Consider the following 22,984-nt stretch of genomic DNA (forward strand, 5'->3'; position numbering starts at 1 on the left):
TGACTGGGCACCTCCAGAGGAGGGAAACACCAAGCAATCTTGACGATACTTTTCCTGCTTTCCCCTGCTTTGCGCCGTGCCGTGTGTTAAATGCTGTCAGAGAAGGGTCCGTTTCTGCCTGGCCCCCGAGAGGGCTAATTGCCGCTGTCGGTGCTTGCCTCGTAGACGTTCAGCGAGTTTGAGATTGAGCAGCACCAGGAGTGCGCCTACGACCACTTGGAAATGTACGATGGCCCCAACGGCAAGTCGCCCATCCTTGGCCGCTTCTGTGGCAGCAAGAAACCGGACCCGGTGGTGGCGTCTGCTAACAAAATGTTCCTCAGGTTTTACTCTGATGCTTCTGTGCAAAGAAAAGGCTTCCAGGCAAAGCATAGCACAGGTGGGTTGGATTTTCTCTGGCTACTCCAATGATACTGGGAAGGACGCAACTTTGGGGCCACGTCTCCACTTACCAGAGGATCCATGCTCTGGCGATCGATCTTCCAGGGTTTGATTTAGTGGGTCTAGTAAAGACCCTCTAAATCGAATGTTGAGGTTGCCCCCATCAGCGCCAGTACTCACTGTTGCAAGGAGTAAGGGAAGATGATGGGAGTGTCTCTCCCGTCGACCTCCCGCTGTGGAGACGGTGTTAAGGAATGACCCTAACTCTTAAGCCAAGCTTATGCCGACCTCGCCCCAGCAGTGTAGACCTGGCCTCCTTACTGTGTATATTTCCAGGGCAAGAGAGACTCCCAAGATCAGCCAGGGCCCATCCATATAAGACTAGGCAGATCACAAGAAAGTCACGCCAAAAACGAATAACCCCGTGTGAGCGTTAACCAGCAAATACTGACCGCACCAACGAGTCGGGGGGGCACATTGCATTATACCATTCATGCCAGCCGTCCCCTACCAGCATGGGACTCCCCTATTCCAGCCTCTGTAGCCTCCTGGGTGCTGTCTACATGGGGAGACTCATCAGCCTAGGTTAGCTAGAACTAATCTACGTATGGACACTCTTATCCTGGAATAAGAGCTCTCCCCCCCCCCCCTCCCCCGCCCTGATTTAGCTCAGGACTTTCAAAGCAACTGGAAGCAAACCAGGGAAAAGTGTTCTTGTTTCACGGTAAGTGCCTCCTGGGGAGTGTGACCCCCATTCAGGGCCGGCGTTAGGCTGATTCGCCTGATTCCCCCGAATCGGGCCCCGTGCCTAAAAGGGCCCTGCGCCCTAAACCCGGAAGTGTGTGGGCACCACGGGAGGGGGTGTTGGCTCATGGGTTTGGCTGGAAGGTGGAACTCTACCCTGTAGCTGGGGATTTAAAAGGGCTGTGAGTTGTTTCTTTGTGGGCTGGGTTGTGTTTTTTTTTTTTTTTTTTTTTTCCAACCAAAATTTGGTTCGAAGTGGGCCCCGCACTTCCTAAAGCCGGCCCTGCCCCCATCGCTTTGCCGGTACGATTCTACCCTATCATGGCGGTGGCAGTTTTCCCCGTGTAGACATGTCCCTAGGTTTTAAGGCCAATAGGGTGGTGATCTGGTCTGGCTGGCAGAGACCCTAGATCTTCACCTCCTGGTCCCTCGATGGAGCCAAATGTGGGTGGTGTAGAACGCAATAGCCTCTTGGAGAGCTGGTCTTGCTGTAGGGGTGCCGCATGGCTGGAGAATTTACCTCCACCCTTGGCAATTGGTTTGCTACAGGGGCTCCCCACTCTCCCTGTGTGGTGCTGTGGGGAAGAGCTGTCTCGTCGGAGCTGAGCTGGGGGCTAAGGATGGAGGGCTGTCTCTTTGTTCCAGAATGCGGCGGGCGCCTGAAGGCGGACGTGCGCACGAAGGAGCTGTATTCCCACGCCCAGTTTGGGGATAACAATTACCCGGGCCAGGCCGGCTGCGACTGGGTGATCGTGGCGGAAGACGGCTACGGCGTGGAATTAACGTTTCAGACCTTTGAGCTAGAGGAGGAGGCCGACTGCGGCTATGACTACATGGAGATCTACGACGGCTACGACAGCACCGCCCCCCGCCTGGGACGCTTCTGTGGCTCGGGGGTAAGCTGGGGAGAGGGGCCCCTTCTGCAGTGAAAACTCGGAAGAAAGTGCGTCGACTCCAGCCACGCAATGAGCAGAGCGGGAGCGGCTGCTCTGGAGTTGACTTTCCCTGTTAGTGATGCCGCCTCGGCCTTTCGACAGGGAAATGCGCGCGGGGCTGAAAGGAATGCAACGTTCTGTTTGGCTTTAATGCCTGCGCGTCAGACCTACTGCCTACGCATAAGAGCTTTGACCTCAGCCCCTGTGCTCACAATAGGAAGGGCGGTGTGTCATGTGGACTGACCTTTGTTTTGTTTCCTCTCCCACAGCCCCTGGAGGAAATCTACTCGGCGGGGGATTCTCTCATGGTCCGATTCCGCACGGACGACACCATCAATAAAAAAGGCTTTCATGCCCGATACACAAGTACCAAATTTCAGGATGCCCTGCACATGAGAAAATAGTTTGGCTGTTCCTCGCAGGCGTTCCCGGGCAGAGGGCCGAAACATCTCCCCAGGGTTGTTTTTAAAACCCTGGGCACCTGGCCGAAAGCAGCGTTCTTCTGTAACTAAAACTGAAGGCTGTTCTGAAAACTTGGCCTTCCTTCTGTTGCTAACGAACCCAGGACCTAGAATTTTCTCCTGATCCAGGGATCAACCTTATACTGTTCGCCCACCTGGCCACTGGGCTGAATGAAGAAAACCGTCTGAACGCCATGAAATCATAGTTGAGTGCATCCTTCCGGGTGGGGTGGCTCCTACCCAGCATCAGCCGCAATAGCTCTCTAAAGACGCCGTTCTGCTAAATGGATGACGCGGAGAGCCGCCCAATGGGAGGGCCTCCCTCTGCCCTGCCAGCTCACACCGGCTCCGTGCCATACGTGGAAAACCACCCAGCGGTGACTCCAGAGAGCCGGATGCCTTGTTGTTTATTGTTTGGGTTTTTCTTCCCGTGCGTGAAGGTGAAACGGGCTTGCGGTGAGACTGCGAGCTAAGCGGGTCGAGTTCAACGGGAAGGTGTGGAAACCTGGCGGCGTGTGGGCACCTGCTGCTCACTAGCCAGTCAGGAAGGGATTTTCCTGCATAGGTGGCTCGTTATCGGGCCAGTCTACCAATCCCTATGTACTTAAACCAGAACATTCTCCCTGCACCCCGTCTTCGCTTGCTAAAGCCCCGAGACTGTTTTAATTCACCGATTTCCTTCCCTCCCTCCTCTGCTAAATTATTGCTTCTTTCTAACAGCACTTCTGCCTTTGAGTTTCTCTCTCTCTTTCCACCCGGGGTGCTTTCCAAGGACTCTCCTGCCCTCCCCCCACTGGCTGTTCTGGTGATTAACGTGTCCTGGTGTCCGGGCAGTTTGCTGGATTCTCTCGAAACACAAGGTCGGAGAATGTAAGAACAGCTTGGCACCTGTCCTACAGGCGCCCCAAGTGACCCGCGGCAGAGAACTTGTCGCACAAAGCAATACTGAGCATCTCAACGCTCCAGCAACGTGTCCGAGGCACGGGCGAGTGGATGCATTGAGCCTGTTGGCCGAGAAGGACGTGAACAGCTGGCTGTTGTTTCCACCAAAGTTGCCCCATGACCTCGAGGGGGCCAATGAACTTGGCTGTGCCTCTTCGCTTACAGCTGTTTGAGACCTAGTGCTGACCAATGCAAAACTGATGTGAACCAGCATCAAACCACGGGTTTGGAGACTCAACTAGCTATTTAGCACTTCTTTAAAAGAACCAGAGCCTTTTCATAAAGCACCATGCCGGCGTGGACCGTGCACGGCCTTTCGTTAACACACGTGGGCATTACGAGCGAAAAGCTGTGGTATGTTAGCTTTAATGACGTATTTATAATCAAATGATGAATATGTTTACATAACCAATGTACTGTTTGGCTACAGAAAGTCACCGTTTCAAGAGGCGTGAGTTGTAGTCTGCACGCCCTGGGGTGAAAGGCCGGGCACTAAAGTGTTCTCGGGGGACAGGTTTGTTTCCAAAAGTGGTATAAACAAAATGCCACCCCCGCAAAAGGTTTTAAATGAAATAGATGTCCGAGTATTGTGAATACAGAGGTGAAGCAAATGCATGAGAATATTTTCTTGCTGAAAACAGGAAAAAAAAAAGTTTTTTATATATATATATATATATATATATATATATATATATATATATATATATAAAAATAATAAATGCATGTAAAAGACCAGTAGTCTAAGCCTTACAAAATGTAGTGTGAACAATACGGTATTATTGATCACAGCTTTCCTACAGGCCTTTTGACACCATATTACTTAGTGTTTTTTTTTTTTTACACCTGCTCTGTATCTCTCCGATGCTTATTTATGGCCTGGCCTTGCAGGCCTAAGGCAAAGTATGTGATCTTTCACTGTGGTCCATTGGCACCGGTTTAAAGGGAGCTCCGATCAGGGGCTTGATCCTGACACTTCCATTCAAACCAAAAGCCCACTGATATCAGTGGCCGCTGGGCGTGAGGAAAGAGGTCAGGGCCAGGAATATAATAAAACTCTGCTGGGAGCAAAATAGTCCTGAATTGCATGACGGGCTGCAGCTCCGATCACGGCGCAGCTGTCTGGTGGGTGGGTGGGAAGTCAGTCTGGGGGTTGAAGAAACAATTACTTTAGAAGCTTTCTTTGACGCAAAGTATTTTTGTTCCACGTTTTTGCCTCATTTCTGATTTTTCTTGGACATTGAACTGTGCGTTCTGTTTCATTGCAGACGTTTGCAATGTGGTTTGATCGACTTGCTACATTTGTTAGCATTCAAGCAGTTAGACATGTTGTGGTACAGTTTACTAGCAACTGTTTGACACTCTGCTTTCCCCACGGATGCGTGCAAACCTCTCTCGCTCTTCTGTCTTGACTGGACTTCCAGTCAATAATTCTAAAAGGCCTAAAAGGTTCCTTTAAAAAAAGTCTGATTCTTTAAAATGTACACCTCGTTTGGTCTTTGTGTAGTTTTAAACTTCATGAAATAAAATCAGTTTTTAACAAGTCAGTGGGGAAGTGTGTTTGTCTGGAATTACCTCTGGAAATTCGTTGAAGGATGTGGCTTGTTTGTGCAGGCTGGTGGTGCTTTCTGGTCAGGGTACAGTCTCTAATACAATGCGCGCTCTGCCCACAATTGTTTCATCACCAGAGGTCGCACCTTGGGAGTGGGTCACGCCTGCTGGGATTTACTGTCTTCCCTTTCCGAAGCAGAGCGCAACTGGAATGCCAAGTCTATTCCTTAGTTTTTAGAATTCACGAGGGCAGGTTGAAAGTCGGGGCGTGAAGGGGGGAGCCCCAAGTAGAAGCTGCCCTCTGTGCTCAGCGTTGGAAATAGATGCGGGCACACCACTCTGCCGCTTGCACATTCAGTAGTGCCGCGGTTCCCAACCTTTCCCAACTGGAAAACTGTCACAAACTTTTGGCGGCCTGGTAATATTTTATTTGCACATTTGCATATTCATTATGCAAATATAATGGTGGTGGACCGCCAAAAGTCCTGGCCCATGGAGCCCCCCCCCCCCCAGTGCCAGCACTAATCCTTAGAGCCCCTCACCCCTCGACTACCCCTCCAGCACTAGCCACTGACCCCACAGTCCCTGCACCCAACCTGCCCAGTGCCAGCCTTCTGCCCTCAGAGCCCCACATGCCAGCGACCCCAACCCCTTAGGAGTCCCCCATCAGCAGACCCCCCCCATGCCAGCCTCCTGTTTCCAGAGCCCCACTGAATTTCCCCCCAGTGCCAGTCCCCAATATTAGCCCCGTCCTCCCCAGTTGCAGCTCCCCACCCCAGACACCCCAGTGCCCCTCAGTGACAGCCCCCCACCTCTTAGAACCTCCCACCACCACAGTCCCCTCCCCCGTGCCTGCCCCGCCCCTCCCCCCCACCTAACCCTGTGCTGTCTCCCAGCTGAGCGCTGCTGCCCAAGTTGCGGCTGTTCTAAGGCTGCCGTGCCGGGCTCCGTGCGGCCCTCCCGCCACGCAGCAAAGCGTTCTTCCACGGCCAGGAAGAGACCCCGCCCCTCCCCGGTGCTGGTTGGCTGAGAGGCGGGGCAGGACACGCCTCTCCCAACAGCCACGGCAGGAGCCACGTGCCCCAGCTCCTGGCGCCGTGGCGACCCGGCAGCAATGGGCCACGAACCGGCAGCAGGCCACAGGGCGGCAGTTGGGAACCGCGGCGGCAGTGGAGCCAGACAAGGGTTCAGTCCCTGAGCGCTTTGAAGGGGTGGGGGCGAGGCCTGATTACCAAAAGCGTCGCCTCCAGAGCCAGCCACTGACACCTGGCGCACAGGATGGAGGCGGCCGGAGCGACGCGGCGTCTAGGGGAGGACGTTTCCCTGCGGAGCTCTGAGGCAGGAGCGAGCAGGCCGAAGGCAAGGCGAGTCACACCGCCCTTTCCTCAGGAAAGATGGCAGCACCGAGCCAAGAACATCCCAGGCATAGGGCTAAGCAAGGCTGCCATGAAACATCACTTCCCAGTTAGTGCCTTCTCTCTCCAAACAGACCGAGCAGGTTCCTCTCCGAGAGTAGCAGTGTTCGGGAGCCAGCGGGCGGCTGTTGCTTACAATCAAAAAGGGGTTTTTCCTCCTGTTCCTGCTGGCCAGCTGCCTTCAATCCCATTCCATTTCCTAAGGCACACGCCCGACAATGCTCCTCCTTATGCCTCCGCTCAGCTGCCACCAGCAAGCTGTGGAACCGCCGTGTGCCATGTTCTCTCCAGACTTCTCGGTACCAGCAGGGAAGGGGAACGCCAATTCTTCTGCTCCCAAACATCAGCTGAGCCAAGAGGATCTCCATCAGACAGGGTCTAGCAGTTCCAAGTCCAGCCAGGAGAGGGCCTCGGTACACCTGCCAGCTCATTGCAGGACTGTATTTTAGTTCGGCTGTGCTGTCTCTCGCTTGCCCCTGGAGGTCTCCGATGAGACTGTGAACACTCGGAGCAGTGACCGCTAATGAGGCTCTCTCAGTGGTCAAACGGCGGGCCCTAGCTTTTGGTCCCTATTTCCAGTGCCAAGAGGATCTCTTACGACGGAATTAGTTTTCAGAGCCCCAGGGTGCCACGTTCAACACAGATCCATTGCAGGGTGCGCATGTAGCTCACCCATCCTTCCCTTGCCCTGTGTTTGCGATCCCTGCTACTGAGCCTGCTCTGATCAGAGCATCAGCCATGATGGCTGATTGACACCAACAACGTTCCTTTCCTTTTTGATGCAGTTACTCCTGCCGGTGTAGCGGTTACATTGTACGAGCTCACGAACAGTCATCATCCAAATAGCCTAGGCATCAAGCCACGGGCTCTTTGTGGAAGTTTCATGGTTTCGCCTACCACAGTGGAGATACCACGTCTCTGATCCCTCTTGGCCTCCAGAGCCACAATTTCCAGTGTCTTATTGTGAATAACTGGACTTGGGAATTTGCCTTGATTTTCTTTCAGGCACTTTCAAATATAAGAACAACCAGACTGGGTCAGGCCAAAGGTCCATCCACACCAGTGTCCTGTCTGCCCACAGAGGCCAATGCCAAGTGCCCTGGAGGGCGGGAATCATCCAGTGATGTCTCTCCTGTCATCCATTTCCAGCCTCTGACAAACAGAAGCTAAGAACACCATTCCAACACAGCCTGGCTAATAGCCATTGATGGACCTAACCTCCATGAATTTATCTAGCTCTTTTTTTGAACCCTGTTAAAATCCTGGTCTGCACAACATCCTCTGGCAAGGAGTTCCACAGGTTGACAGTGCGCTGTGTGAAGAAAAACTTCCTTTGGTTCGTTTTAAACCTACTACCTATTAATTTCATTTGGTGACCCCTAGTTCCTATGTTATGGGAACAAGTAAATAACTTTTCCTTATTCACTTTCTCCGTACCTTTACATTTAGCCATACTGAAATATATATTGTTTCCTTGGGCCCAATTTACCAAGCCATCCAGATTGCTCTGTATGAGTGACCTATCCACCTCACTATTTTCCTTCCCCTAATTTTTGCGTCGTCTACGAACTTGATCAATGATGATTTTAAAGGGGTTTTTTTGGTCCTTGATAAAAATGTTAAATAGCATCGGGACCAGTCTCTTCCCCCCTCCCGAAACACCTCCATGCTATGATCATTCCCCCTTTAGAGTTACATTTGGGATCTATCACTTAGCCAGTTTTAAATCTATTTAATATATGACATGTTAAATATATATCAGTTTAGATTTTAAATTCAGAATGTGTGATATCAAGTCAAGTGCTTTACAGAAATCCAAGTATATTATGCCAGCACTATTACCTTTATCAGACCAAGCTGTAATCAGTAAATTAAAATCAAGTTATTCTGATAGGATCTAAATGCACTGTAAACACCCTTTATTTCATATGTTTATACCTACCTTCACTTCCCCCTTTAAATGTTGGTTCGGGATTAATTGCATTTCCCTTTATTTTGTTATTAACCAAGTCCTGGTATTAGCCATCCTATTATCTTGCCTGGGATTAATGTCAGTTTGCTAGATTTGTATTTACCTGGGTCGTCACATATATCCCCCTTTTTTTTAAAATTGGCACAATGTTAGCTTTCTTCCAGTTTTCTGGAACTTCTGCAGTATTCCAAGACTTACTGAAAACCAATATTCACACTACAACCAGCTCCTGAGACCGCTCTTTTAAAACTCTTGGATGCAAGTTATCTGAACATGCTGATTTTCAAGTGTCTAACCTTTATAATTGCTGCTTAACAGCTTCCCAAGATATTAGTAGAATGAAAAAAAGTGTTATCATATGATATGACCACATCATCATCTTTCTTTCCCCAGAATAGAAATATTTACTGAACAGGGTTATTTTTGTTTCCCCGCCCCCTCCCCATTTTCTGCCTTAGCTTGACTATTTCCATCTAGTAATGGACCAATATATGTGGCAGGATCCTTTTTGTTCTTCATACATTTATAAATTTCTTATTGTCTTTTAACTCTGCTGGTCATAGATCTCTCTTTGTTTCCCTTGGCTTCCCTTATCAATTTTCTACAAAACCTACCTTCTGATTTATATTTGTGCTATTCACTTCCCTTTATTTCATTTGTTTATATATAATATACCTACCTTCACTTCCCCTTCTAAATCATGTTGGCTTGTCACAGGGATATCACAGGGAAAGACTGCCTGTGCCCATAACTTACATCGTCCCCACCTTGTGCGCCTAGCCCAAGCAAAACCTTGGCCTGTGTCCACATTTCCTCTGTCAATCATTGGAAATTCCCTTTAGTTTCTGGTGAGGTGTGAACTTGGGAGCAACCCTACAATAATAAGAGGAAAGCCACGCTGGAAGTGAGGCTTACTGGTCCACTATTCCCAAAATTGCCTTTGGGTAAAGATTTTGGCTTTGGCATTGGCTCATGTTCTTTTTAGCAATAATAAAAAAAAGCAGGATGACCCCAAATATGCATCGTAATGTTAATGCCGGATACCAAGTCAGTCAATTAAAACTGTTCACTCTAAAAGTACAAGGGCAGGGGATGGCGCGAGTAAATAGGCAGAATTGACAAAGGGCCTGGTGCTAATAAATTAACAGCTAGGACCAGAGAGCAGCAGGACAGAAAGGAAGGAGATTCCCACAGACCCAGCTGTTCAGGTGAGCTGCCTCTGCAGTCAGTTTCAGGAACTGCTGTGATCGGCTACTTTGGGATGCAGCCAGGTTATCTCTGGCTTAGATAAAAGCCATCAATGTTTCCTCCCTGGAGAGGTGACTTGATCTGTACCTGAGCACCACGCTCCTTGTGCGAACTTCAGACTCGGGCAGGGCAGCATGAATACGAGCAGGGAAGTGTCCAACATGGTGAGTAAGAATCGTTCTGTCTGGGGGGCTTTCTGCGGCAGGGGGAATACACAGGCGCGGAAAGCGAGAGAGAGCGAGCGAGGACAGGACAGACACACACCTGGTTGTTTGTACAGAGTCCTCTTTGCCCTCTGGCTCCTAGCCTGAAACCTGACAGCTGAATTCTCTTGCATGGCGTCTGTTTGTTTTTTAAGAGAGATTTTCCAGCTCGTGCAGGCTGGGAGAGTTTAACGAGCTGGTAAAGCAGCTGTGTTGCGAGGCAACTTTCACTTGGGGCATTTTAGTTCTGCAAGGGCGCGACGGCGATTTTCTTCCTGCGCGCGTCAGAGCTGAGCTGCGGTGGCAAGGCAGCAGCGACGCTCATCCTGTTGCGGGTTTTTCTTCCTTGAGTTGGTGTTTGTTTCAGTACGGGTCGAACCTCTCTCGTCCAGCACTCTCTGGTCTGGCAACCTCCGTGGTCCGGCATGATTTGAATTTGCCAGATGGCCACTTAGCACAGATGTGGCCACGTTTTCTGCAGCCCCATAAAGTTTGTTTCCAGCCTGGCTCTCAGGGATCTGTGCTGTTCTCTCAGGCTTCTGTGCTGTTGTTTGGCTCTAATTTACCCCAAATGCCTTCTCAGAGACCGGTCAGCGGTGGCAGTGTTGGTAATGCTGATAGGCAACCTAGACCTCTCGTGGTTTAGCAAAGTCTCTGGTTCGGCACCAGTCCGGAGGGAGGTTCAGCCTGTACAGTGCAGCTGAGCGTTTCGAGTTTCTCTCCCAAGCTTAGTGCCTGGGCCGTATGTCTGTAGGGGATGACTTCTGTGGAGTTATCGGAGGCATGAATATTGGGCCCTCGAGATTGCACAGTTCCATCTGCCCGAGCGGCTTTCCTGCCCTGCAGGGTGAATGCCCACGAATCACGTAGGGTTCTTGTTTACAAATGGAAGGGAAAGGAGGGTGTGACGGCGCGTCGGGGTTCCCCCGCCTCCTGCACCCCCGAAATGGCACGAACAGATTCCCCCAGCCAGTAGCATACAGGGAGTTTATTGCTCCTCCAGGATACAACACAGCACAGATGGAATCTGGTTCCAGGGCAGGATGCCTCAGCCCCCCTTGAGATGGGGGAGCCTGGGCCCCTAAATCCCAGCCTGCTTAGGCTGCTTCCTCCATGATAACAGACAGAAGCTAAAAAACTCTTTTCCAGCCCTGACCCCAGCCAGGCACCCCCCTCCCTTTGTCTCTGCCCCCCTCCCTTTGTCTCTCCCTGGGCGGCTGAGCCTGGGTGTCTGGGTTAATCCCCATTTGGGAGAGTCAGTGAGAATCTCCCATCCCAGCACAGGGGGACCCGGGTCACAGAGCAGACAGCCCCCCACTATGCCACAGAGGGAAAGGGACCGTCTCCCTGCATGAGAAGGAGCTCAGCCCCAAAGCAGATCAGATCCCAAAACACGTCATTTCTAATCCACCGTTCAGTGGGTTTCAGCTGGATTCCCAGACTAAGACATTCACCAAACCGTATTTTACCTGCTACAGAGCTGGATGAGTATAACATCTTACGTGTCAAACTGGACTTAATCCAATTCAATGTGACCAGCCCTGCTACAGCTGCTTCTCCCTGGATTTATTTTACCTTCTTTCGGTTCCTTTTCCTCCCCACCAACATAGCATTTCTCTGTAGACGGTCCAGAAAAGAGCAACAAGAATGATGAAAGCTCTAGAGAACATGAGCTAGGAGGACAGACTGAAAGAATTGGGCTTGTTTAGTTTGGAAAAGAGACGATTCAGAGGGGACATGAGAGCGGTTTTCAGGTATCTAAAAGGGTGTCCCAAGGAGGAGGGAGAAAAATTGTTCATCTTGGCCTCTGAGCATAGAACAAGAAGCAATGGGCTTAAACTGCAGCAAGGGAAGTTTAGGTTGGACATTAGGAAAAAGTTCCTAACTGTCAGGGTGGTTAAACACGGGAATAAATTGCCCAGGGAGGTTGTGGAATCTCCATCACTGGAGATATTTAAGAGCAGGTTAGATAAATGTCTATCAGGGATGGTCTAGACAGTGCTGGGTCCTGCCATGAGGGCAGGGGACGGGATTTGATGACCTCTCGAGGTCCCTTCCAGTCCTAGTGTTCTAGGATTCTCCCACTTATCCTCATTACAGTAGGAACAAAACACTCCGTGTATTATGCTGGATTCTGTACAGCCACAGAGCATAGAGATGATACAGACCCAGGATGGGAATGGCTTCCATTTACTGTGGGGAAACCGAGGCACAAGGTGATTGTGCGCCTTGACCAAGGAGTCCGTGGCAGAGTTAGGAACTGGATCATGGCTCCTGAGGTGCAGTCTAATCCCTTCCCTGCAAGATCGTCTTTACTTCATGCGGTCCCCTGTGTAAGTCAATCAGACATGCACCCGGGGAACGTGGCTCAATTGCATGTACTTTATTCTGACCCTGTGCCCTGAGTTCCTGGAAACTTTTGCAAAGCCCATAAAGTCCGGAGTGATTCATCGAGAAAGAGGAAGCACAACAAATTAATTGCGCCTCAGAGCAGAGAGGGAGGTGTAAAAATCAGGAAGCAAATGTGCGCTAGTCACCTGTGCGGAGGGTTGGAATTCAGAAGGCAGAGCTGGGGCTGTGAACTGGGGGGACATTTCTCAGCCGGGGGTGGAAAAACTCGGTGAGTATGTTTCACCAGCTACCGGTCCCTGCCTGGTACCACAAGCTCCCCCTCATTGGCAATGAGATGGATTTTACAGAACTCCCTGGGAATGGCTAATAGTGGCCAAGCCCCACCCTCCACAGACCTGCCCTTTGGCTGGCTGGCTCACCCAGCATGTCAGGCAGCCTACAGCTCCGTTCAGTACCTCTCCCTCCAGGCTTGGAAACAATTCAGCCACTAAGGGGTTAAGTAGCTGTAGTGACTCAGAAAAATTGGCCAGGTTCTTAAGCTTGCTCGGTTAGGGCTCAGGAGACCCAGGTTCAAGGCCTTGCTCTGCCACAGGCTGCCTCAGTGACCTCAGGCAAGTCACTTAATTGCTTGGTGCCTCAGTTTCCCCACCTATACAGGGACAACCATCTTCCAGGGGCGTTGTGATCAGACATGCATTAAAGACAGTGATGTGATGGGATGCTAGATGTGGCTCTGGGTTACGACAGCAAATTCTTTTCCACGCGGTCTAGCTGGAGGGTCTTTTCCGCATGCTCAGGATCAAACTGACCATTATATTTGGGATCAGGAAGGAATTTCCCCCTTTCAGATGGACAGATGCCCTGGGGAGTTTTCACCTTCCGCTGCAGCATTTGCCGTTGTAAACGGGGGATTCTCTGCAACGTGAACCCTTTAGACCATGCTATGGCGACTTAGCCAGAGGCTCGGACGCTGTTACGGGCTGTGGAGGCTCTGCAGCCTGCGATGAGCAGGAGGCCTGCTTAGATTGCGATGGCTCCCTCGGGCCTGAAAGCCCACGCGTTGAAGTGCTCCGATTGGGTGGGGCGACGGGAGGGATACGGCAGCCAGTCTGGCCCGCGCTGCCAATTCAGAGCGTGGAAAATCTGTGACCGCACCCTGGTGCACACGGCTGTGCCTAGCCAGAGCTCTCCTGTCCGCGTTGCATGCCCTCTCCGCGCTCGAAGGGCGCGGCCATGCTGGCCAGGGACGGCGCTGTGACTTCCCCCTCAGGGGTGTGAAAACACACCCCCTCCCCACACGTAGCTAGTGACAGCGCTGAGAAGCACCAGTGCAAACAGGCTGCTGATGCCGGCCCTCGTGGCAGCGTGTGAAACGGTAACATGGAGACAAACCCGTAAGTGTCGCAGACAAGCCCTTAAACCCATTAATGCTGCACGCAGCGCTTAAGTGCCGGGGTTGTGGCACGCCTGTACGCCAGGCACGACCTCACTCATGTGGCACGTGTGAGGTCACGCTGGGCGGAGAACACTATTTTCTTCCTAGTCGCACTGTTGCACGACTTCTGGCACCTCTTTCTATCCCAATTAAGCACGGCTTGTTCTTACGGATTTGTGTCTCAATAATCTGAGGGCCTAATTTTGGTTGTCTTCAGTTAGCACTGCTTGAGGATTATCCACCAGTTACAAGGGGGTATCCCTGCCTGTCCATGTTCTGCGGTTGCAGGTAGACAGAAGCAGTGAGCAAGTGTTCGTATCTTCCCACACGTGCTTCCTACTGAGTCCTTTGCATTTTCTGTTTTTCCTTGTAGACTGCTACGCCCACCACGACACCTTTTGCCAACATAAACGTAAGTATGCTGGGTGAAAAGAAAGCGACTGATTAAGTAACAGATTATTTGAGAACATGCTTCCTGGAGCGACGAAGGCGTGGAGGAATTCTGGAAGGGCTGGCCAAAGTCCAGGCAATTTTACTGCTGGAGAGGTTAGCTGGTCATATTGGTTACATGCCTGGGTGCCTACAAGTTTGCATTGGTGTCTTATTTTTTAGAAGGAATTAACCAAACCAGCGTAGAGCAGCACAGACTGGTGAAAACCGTCATCTGGTTTAAATTTCCCAGAGCGTCTCCACACCGATAAACGACTCCAACAGGGCTTTGCCATTCCGCGTTGATTCTCTCCGGGCATGTCTACACTAGAGAAACGATTTCAAAATAACTACATTCAAATAATAACGCCTGAACTAACAAAATGATGATAGTGGTATTCCCCAAGGAAAGCAGGAGGACAGATTTTGAAATAACCGGCTTGGTAGTGTGCCTGCTCCTCTTATTTCGAAATAAGAGGGGTTGGTTTGAAATAACTCCCTTGTGTAGACCAAGGCTCTGTGAGCAAGTTGGGGCACGAGCTCAGAACTTCGTCCATTAGAGGAGGGATGAAAGAAACCTCAGGAGCGAAATGCACGCTCGGGCTGAGTGCAAGTCAGAAGGCGCGCATGCTGTCGTTCCCGGGCTGTGTGTGGCAGCTCGTAACCGTGTGTGTTGCAAAGGCCAGACCGTTTCGAGGGTTGTGCGGTGACCTCAGTCCCTGGCAGCGGTTTGGGGATGCGCAAGCATCCTGAGCGGGGTGCATTAGCACTGAGTGGGAGAGCCAGCGGAGGAGGGGAAGGGGAGGTAAGGTGTCTGAGTTGGTGGGCCAGGAGCCCTTTTCTGGGGCCCTGTTGGCGGAGCTGTGATCCGCGGGGAGAACACCTGCCTTTTGCTGCGCATTGGGGGCCCCTTCGTGCGAGCGGTCCCCCATTGGAGCACTCCTGCATCTTGTCCTAGGCCCGCTGGGAATGCGCCAGTAGATGACACAACCCTTGTCTGTGCTGCGTTTTACAGAGCAGCTGCTGGAGTCTCTCTTGGCTTATGCCCGCCCAGCGACAGGGCCCCGCTGGTTAGACGAGCCAAGAGTGGGAAACCTTTTGTGGGTCGGGGGCCGCGGACCCACCAAAAAAAATTGGTCGGGGGCCGCACACACGTGAGAAGCAAAAACCCCAAACCTGCAAACCCTCCCTCACACGCCGGAGCCCGGGGGCCCCAGGCTAGTCCATTTTGTGTGCTTCAGGACGGTGGGGGAACAGCAGGGGAGCTAGAGCGCCACCGTGGGCTCCCCAATGTTGGGGGAGGAGCTCTGAGCCTCAGGTGCTGGTCCTAGGCAAGCCGGGGGCCACGTCTGGCCCTGAGGTTCCCCGCCCGTTTTAAACGCTCCCGAGCCAATCAGCACGTGCTTTCCTTTGAGCCCCGCCTCAAACATGGCCGCTGAGCCGTGGTGCCGCTGAGCCAGGCGAACCGCCTCCCATCCTGCATGCGCTGAGCCGTGCAGCACTTTGGGGCTGCGTGAATGCGAAAGACGGTCCTGCCCCTCCTTTGCCCCCCGGATATTCCTAAGCTACTCGCTGCTCTCTGGCTGGAGCCTGGCTGCTTCTTGAAGACTCACTCACTTCATTTTCTGTCTTGCTCAGGAATCTGTGCAGTACACCACCGCTGCCACCATCACGGTAAGTGTCCCGGGGGGTGAGAGCCAGAAGGAACGGTGGCCTCCACCCAGTCTGTCCTCCTGCGTAACGCTGGCTGTGCCATCTCAGATCTAGCGGCCTAGCTGCTACAGAGGAAGGCAAAAAACCTCCAGGGCCTCTGCCAATCTACCCTGGAGGAAAATTCCTTCCCGACCCCAAATATGGCGATCAGCTAAACCCGGAGCATGTGGGCAAGACTCATCAGCCAGACACCCAGAAAGTTCTCTATAGTAACTCCTATCATCCCGGTTGACCCCTCCTAGATCTAGTGCAAAAGGATGCTCGTGGCACTAACGTTGATTCTGGCTCTGCCCGCCTGCGATTTGCGCAAGCCCTGGTGGCTCCCCTCTCACCCGTCCTTGTGTTCGGTTTGTTTTTTAGTCTCTTGTGAGCAACGGCACAAGTGCTCAACCCCCGCCCTGCGCAGAGACGGTAAGATTTGGTTCCCGATTCATTGCCTTCTCCCAGGCTGTGTTCTTCTTACCCATACGCGGAATGCTCAGCCGGGTCCGGCAGCTGGAAATCCGGGGCACTCCCATGTCGGTCCACCCATCCGCCTCTTCCTCTCCGTGGGCTGTGGCTCTGCCTCCTCCGGAGAGGGTCTAGTTAACGGAAAAGTGACACAGCCTGTTAGAGCCCTTGGCAGAACAGCCAGCCTGGGAAAGAGCCCAGCAAGTGGGAATGAAGCATTTTACCAGGGCTTGGCCGGCCCCAGGTCTGACCCGTGTTTCTGAATTTACCGTCTACAGGACCTTAGTTTAAAATAGGCCCTTGGTGTGTCGCTCGGGGGCGGGAAAGAGAGCTCTGCCAATCCGGCTGATCTGGCCCATGGCTGCCCCATCCCCACCCCCAGGCCAATAGAGAGCGGGGAACAGGGGAGCACGTGAAGCCTCCTCTCCCTGCCAGGAGTACGTGGCACCAGAGGGAACTGCCAGCTGTTCAGAACACCACTCTGGGGGGACCAGTGTGTAACCTGCATGGGGGGTGGTGGTAGAGGAGGAGGGGAGAGCAGGCCTGCCACAGGCAGGGAGCTGCTCCAGCCCCTACTGGTGAACCGGTAACTGGTTAACCTCTCACATCTCTAGTCCTAAATCAACTGAAATGTCTCTCCACCATGCTTTGCGCAGCAATCACTTCTCGGGCCGCTGAGAGCCGGTTAGACTCCCTGGCTGCAACATGGGGTTCAGTGTATCCCCCTTCCTCTCCCCCCAGCCACGCTAGGAAACTTTCCCCCAGTTCCACCAAGCCAGAAGCTGCAGCCATCTCTTGCATGCCAGCCAGCAAATGCTCAAGCAGTAGGAACTCAGAACTCCAGTGCAAACCTGGTCTCAGTGAGAGCGAATGCACCTGCCCCCCCCCCCCCCATGCTCCTGCCCCCCACCTATCTGCTCGGCCTTGAAGGGGCCGCCGGGCTCCTTGTAGGGCTGGCGAGCAGAACAAGGTGTTTGAGCAGAGGGGTGGGTTTACTGCACCTGCAAAACTCCGGGCCTAGCGGCTCCATGAAGGGCTGAGCTCTGAGCCTCCTGCTCTCCAGCCTCAGCCTGATCAACCCCCAGCTGGGCACAGGATTCCAGATTTAAAGAGGCGGTGCAGGAAAAACCAGAGTTTGAGTTTTACCCGCCGGGGCGTCAATCCAGCTGCAAGGAACTTGCCGTGTTCACGAGCAGGTAGGGGTGAGTGCCCCGTGGGCTAGGCGGGGTCCCAGTGCTGCAAAGGGGTGAGCCCCCCACAAATCTCCATGCAGGGTAGGGCCCCCCGAGTCCTTACCCCGTGGTGATTTCCTTTGCAAAGCGCTGTGGCAGGGCAGGGCGGTGGCGTTCTGTACTCGGCTGCTGTTCTATAAACAGGGCCGGGGGCCCAGCTCTGGGAGGCGAGATGTAGACAGTGGGTCTGCTGAGAACTTGCCCTCGGTCATGCAGAGCCTGAAGGTGGGACGGGAGAGTAAGATCGTCTCGGCGCTGCTGTGTATCACCGGTAGGCAGGCCCGGCATCCGCTTTTCAGCCGGCCGGTCCTGATGTTGCACATTTGGGCCCCAGTCCAGTCCAGATGTGGCCTAGTGGCTCTGGCCCTGCCTCCTGGGGTGACCTAGCACACGCTTAGCATTGCCAACTTTCTAAAACCAATGGCCCTTGCCCCGCCCCTCCACCGATGCTTCTCCGAGCCCCCCATCTCTCCTCCTTATGTCATTCACAGCCTGCGCAGCCTCCCCCTCCTCGGCCGCCTCAGAGCCACAGGGACACGTCGCTGTCACGCTAGCCCCGCCAGCCAGACTTTGAACAGCCCGCTCGGCAGGGCTGAGCAGAGCCGCTGGAGTCCCGTTTTGGCCGGACGTTCCAGCTGAGAGCCGGACACCGGGTGACCCTACACGGGCAGCGTGTGGGCGTTCACAGTGATCGTGCGCAATAGCCTCCTCCCACAGGCCTGGGGGCAGCTGAGAGGATGTTGGCCTGTGTTTTGGGGCCCACCCCGAGCCCAGGCCAGGAAATTTCCCCCAGCTACCCCTGGATGGAGCCCAATAACTTGTGTAGTTAAATGCATCTTCCAGGAGAGCATCCAGGCTGGATCTGAAGACACCCAGGCCTGGAGAATCCTGCACTGCCCTCGGTGTGTTCTCACCGTGCGCTCTTTCTCCATGGGCTAGGTGGCGTCCTGGCAGCTTGGGCTCGCCGCAGGAATACCCAGCGTGGTGGCCGTGGTCCTCGCCATCGTACTGGCCGTGATCTGCCTCCGCCAGAGGGCAGGCTGCTACTGCAATAAGGTGACTGTCCGAGGCGGCTGTGGGCCTTGTCATGTTTTAGGGCCTCTGTGAAATCCTGGTTCAAAACTCCAGGAGCTTTTGTGGAGATCCCGGTCCAAGGGGGAGCCTGTAACGCGTGGCAAAAGGTGGTGCTCAGACTCGTGGTGTGGGGGCCGCCTCAGATGTAAAGGCTGCGGGGGCGGCGGCGTTGGGAGTCGAGGAGGGAAACGCGTGGGTGGGGGAGAGGACGCGATATGAAGGAGCCCGGTCAAAACGCTTCCGGTTGCGGCTTTTAAATTTGGGGGGCAAAAAGCATCAGCTTGGAAAAGGAAAACAAGCCCCAACGCTGAGTTAGGAAACGCTGCTCAAGTGCCGCATGGGAAGCGTTGTTTGGTGGCCTCATTTCCCCCTAGGGGTCAGCCCCCCCCTCTCCCCACAGCGAGATAACCTCTCCCATGATGCACCACAGACCGGGACTGCCATGGGGAATCATGGGAGATGTAGTCCAGCTAAGGAGCCCCACTGATAGAGGAGAACTCGGTCCCACCGTGAGATACCATGACCGCACGCTGCGGAGAGAAATATTGGGAGGGGTTGGATTTTTTTTCCTGCAAAATTGACATTTTCCACAAGAACTCCCTTCTCCCCCAGCTCCATTTTCCAACCACATCTAATATTGAGACAGACCTTGATTTCCTGCAGCCTGAGAGAGAGCCCAAGAGACGAGCTTTGCCATGGCTGTTGGCTAGTTTAAATTTTAACATGAGATTGAAGGGTCAATGTAAGCATGAAAATTCCTTTAACAACACAGTACGTGACCTATCCTGCCCCACTGATAAAGCTTGATCTCAAAAGTTTGGGTTTTCCCCCTTACTCTTTCTTTAGGTGGAAAAGCAGCGTTGAACTCAAAGTTTCTGATGGAGGCGCAAGGTTTTTGATGGAGGCACATAGATTCAGCCTATTTGTTATTTAGTTCGGTGTTTTAAAAGAGAATCACAAGTTTAGCCCTTACAATATTTTCTAATAAATTATGATTTTTTTTAAACAGGTTTATTTTTAAAAAAGGTTAAAAAAAAACCCAAACCTTTATTACAATTTAACAAAATAAAGGAAAAAAAAACCTCGTTATTTTGAGGTTGTATCCAGCTGGTTTCTGGCTCACGTATCGCCCCTAAGAAAAAATTCTCTGGCTGTCAGTGTGAGCGTGGGTGCGGTCTTGTGTCCTCTGAGATGAAGGCTGCAGAATATCACTCTCCGTTGTAAGGCCACAGCCCTTGATGCGTCCAGAGTTCTGACTTCTTTCCCACCACAAGCCATATTCAAATTCTCCCCTGCTGCTCACATGGGCATAGGAGTGGTGGCATGATCCGTCTGTGACCTTTTGTTGATTCGTTCAGGCAAACCAGCATCAAGAGGGGCCGGACGAATATGAGCAGACCCTTCCTGAGCTTTCAAAAGTAAGAATTCTTATTAGCCCTTTCTACCATTGCTGCAGACAGGCCGCTCTTCCAGCTGGTGTGCCCACCCCGACGGCACACACTCCTCCCGGGCGGTTGGTTAGGGGTGACTCAAAGCAAATAACATACAGCTCTCTCTAAGCTGCGGGTGGGGAAGTTCTGGCCTGCGTGGCCAATCTGGCCCCTGCTGACTTAGATCCAGCCTGTACCGACAGGCCCAGCCAAAGAGTTTGCGGTGCCCAGTCAGGGCAGCGAGTGAGCGGCCGGGGGGGAGGCCGGGAACTGGGCAGCACGGGGCCCAAGGCAACCGCCTCGCGCGTCTTGCCCAAAGGCTGGGCCTGCGCGGCGAGGCTCGGGCCTCCCTCCACAGCGCGGCCAGATGTCAATTTGCTCCAGCCCCTCCGCGGTCTCCGAACCCTGTCCCCCGGCTCCGTGGGGCTGGAGCGTGAGCGCCCGCTCGCCCCACACGCCCCGACCATGTTGGGAGACGGGTCAGTGAGTTTTGGTTCGTGTTGCTTGCGGGGAGCCAGCTCTGTGAAGGTTGGTTTGGTTTGGTTTTCCTTCTCACTTGAGAGTGGCCCCCGCCCGATTTTCCTGTGGGTCAGTGGCCCCCGACTACAGCAAGGTTTCTCAGCCCCGCTCTAAACTCTCCCCCAAAACTTGCCTGGTGCAAGGCTTCCTTGTGTATTATTATTTATATCGACTTTCCAACGAGGAAAGCTGGGACGTCTCTCACACGGCACCCAGCAGCGCCTGAGTACTGTATGCCGACAGCAATGACAGTGAGGTTTGTGCTCCTAGGGCCGCTGTGTGTCCATGGGGAAGGGCCCACCAAGCCTCTACGAAAATGAGGATCAGAGGCCACCCCGCCAGCTGCCAGCACCTATCCCTCAAAGGCCCCACGGGGCGTGGAACACAAAGCACAATGCTCCTCTTGCTGGACGGCAGCCCGCGAAGCCCACCGCTGAGGCGCTCTATGAAACGTGCGTTCCTTCCCCTGTCCCCAAGAAGAGGGCCAACCACGTGGGCTGGGACTGACCTCGACAGGCCACGCGCTCAGCTTGGACACAACCACTGCCGGAGGAAGAAGGGAATCGGGCCCTCTGCCCTTGTGTCTGTTTGGCCTGACAGAACAAAGAGAAGGCGGATGGAGGACTGGCGCCTTCGGGGTGCCCAAGCGACGGGGGACACCCCTGGTTCCTCGGCCGTCCGCGAGCTTTTCTTGGCTGAGAACCGGTAATAACATTTGAGTCGATTCCCTCCAATCCAGAGCAGCTCTCTGGCCACCTGGGCTGTGTTGTGTTCTTCAGCCTCTTTCTCCCAAGGCTCCGATAATGGCCTCGGCCCGAGTGCCAGAAAATCGTCTCTCCTGTGGCATGGGGAGGGAGCGTCGTCTCTCGCTTAGACAAATGAACTCTCTACCTCAGCAACCCACTCCCGTCCAGTAAGACCTTCCTTGTCCCATTTCCTCCCCCCTCGGGGAGTGTCAGGTTTCCGGATTCCTCTCTCAAACGCTTTCCAGACTCCCTTAACTGAATGCAATACGATGCTTACGCAAGCGGACACATACCTCATTGTTGGGATATGTAAAAATTGGTAGGGGTCTAGGATGGTGGTTAAGGAGTTCAGCCACTGCATTAGCCTTTACGCATGTTTTTTCCTTTTATTTCTGCAGTCTAGATTAAGAGTCCGGCCAAAACCGGTATTGTCCTTTCTGATGTATAAACATACTCTCTCCCTTCGTTCTTGTAGCGTAGGAAACCAGATAAGTATGTAGCTGCTTTACTTTGTTGTGTCTTTTGCTTATCCTCATTGGCTCGGTTTAAAATATTTTCAGGGTTAAATTTCTTGTAATCTCTGTAACATGCTGCTTTAGAAAGTTTGTAGTGTAGAAAAGTGTTGATTTAATTAGAAATTCTGCAACTAGTACGTAGGGGCGGGTATAATTGTATTCATTATCTGTTTCTTAATATTCATTGTATGGGAGTTAACCTCACTCAATAAGGTTTTAGGAAAAGTAGTGAGAGATGTGTGAATGAACATACTAAAATAGAAAAAAGGGTGTAATTGGTGCCACTCGGATGTTGTGTTGAATACCTGAGGTAAACGCGCATAGGCAATAAAGAAGTGTCATTTACCTCATCTGCTCCTGGGTTGCCTGTTTCTTCTCTAAGGGTACGTCTACACTAGCCCCCTAGTTCGATCTAGGGAGGCTAATGAGGGCGACCAAAACTACAAATGAAGCACGGGATTTAAATCGAATTAGCTGGTAAACCTCATTCCAGGGGGAATAACAGCTAATCCGATTTAGGGCTTTAATTCGGAATCCCATTTCACTGCTGCGTGTAGATGCGGGCATTTACTTCAGGCTAGTCAATTTCTAAAATGGTGACCGGCCAGGAACATGCTAATGAAGCGCGGGGTATTTAAATCCCGCACTTCATTTGCAATTTCGGTTGCCCTCACTAGATCGAACTAGGGGGCTAGCGCAGATGTACCCTAACACTCGTCCTCTTCCGTGTTCAGACTGGACACCTGCATGGAAAGCACTTGGTCACAGAGGAATTTCCAAATTCTTCTTGACAGCCCAACCTCTTTTTCCCGATTCCTTGGAAACCATGAGCCAACTCTCGGCAGGTGTAAGTCAGCTTTGCTCCTTTCAGCTCCGAGCGACCCCAGTTTACAATAGCAAATACTGTTTGATGTTGGATTTCCAAACGATTTGTAGCTCCAGATGGCAAAACTCTGTTCTACTCAAAGGGTTCTGAGTCTGGGCATTTCGCACCAGTGTCGGGGCCACGGTGGCCTGCTTTTCTTGTGGGGCAAAGTGGGAGGGGAGGGCACCACTCCAGATCCACAGGGAGAGGAGATTCCCGTGTGGTGGGGGGAGGAAAAAGGAACCCTGAGGTAGCAAAGGTTGCTGTTTTAACTCCTTGATTCAAAGAAATCAAGTATGTCAATTTGCCTTAAAGACTCACCATTTTAATAGGGTTTCGTGAGTTACTTGCAATTCACTTTGTCAGGTGCAGGAA

At 52.5% G+C, this 22,984-nt stretch overlaps 1 protein-coding gene and 2 long non-coding RNA genes across 5 annotated transcripts in view; all 3 read left to right on the forward strand.

Moving 5' to 3' along the window:
* Nucleotides 1-5,007, forward strand: part of TLL2 (tolloid like 2) — a 72,464-nt gene extending 67,457 nt beyond the window's left edge. For all 3 annotated transcript variants that reach the window (XM_075934523.2, XM_075934526.2, XM_089780024.1), the window contains 3 exons: nt 166-379; nt 1,771-2,021; nt 2,330-5,007. In XM_075934523.2, the coding sequence (XP_075790638.1) occupies nt 166-379; nt 1,771-2,021; nt 2,330-2,464 (600 nt within the window). In that variant the 3' untranslated portion in view covers nt 2,465-5,007. The remainder of the gene's footprint in view (nt 1-165; nt 380-1,770; nt 2,022-2,329) is intronic.
* Nucleotides 5,008-12,464: 7,457 nt separating this feature from the next.
* On the forward strand, nt 12,465-16,457 carry LOC149523963 (uncharacterized). The gene is made up of 3 exons (XR_016350209.1): nt 12,465-14,048; nt 15,704-15,739; nt 16,139-16,457. It is a non-coding gene; the product is annotated as an uncharacterized LOC149523963 (long non-coding RNA).
* A 962-nt stretch (nt 16,458-17,419) lies between these two features.
* LOC142830347 (uncharacterized) lies at nt 17,420-22,129 on the forward strand. Its single transcript, XR_012905509.2, has 3 exons — nt 17,420-18,516; nt 19,893-19,952; nt 20,754-22,129. It is a non-coding gene; the product is annotated as an uncharacterized LOC142830347 (long non-coding RNA).
* The last annotated feature ends 855 nt before the right edge of the window (nt 22,130-22,984 follow it).

Source organism: Pelodiscus sinensis, chromosome 8, assembly GCF_052426305.1.
Source record: "Pelodiscus sinensis isolate ZL-2025 chromosome 8, ASM5242630v1, whole genome shotgun sequence".
Taxonomy (NCBI): Eukaryota; Metazoa; Chordata; order Testudines; family Trionychidae; genus Pelodiscus; species Pelodiscus sinensis.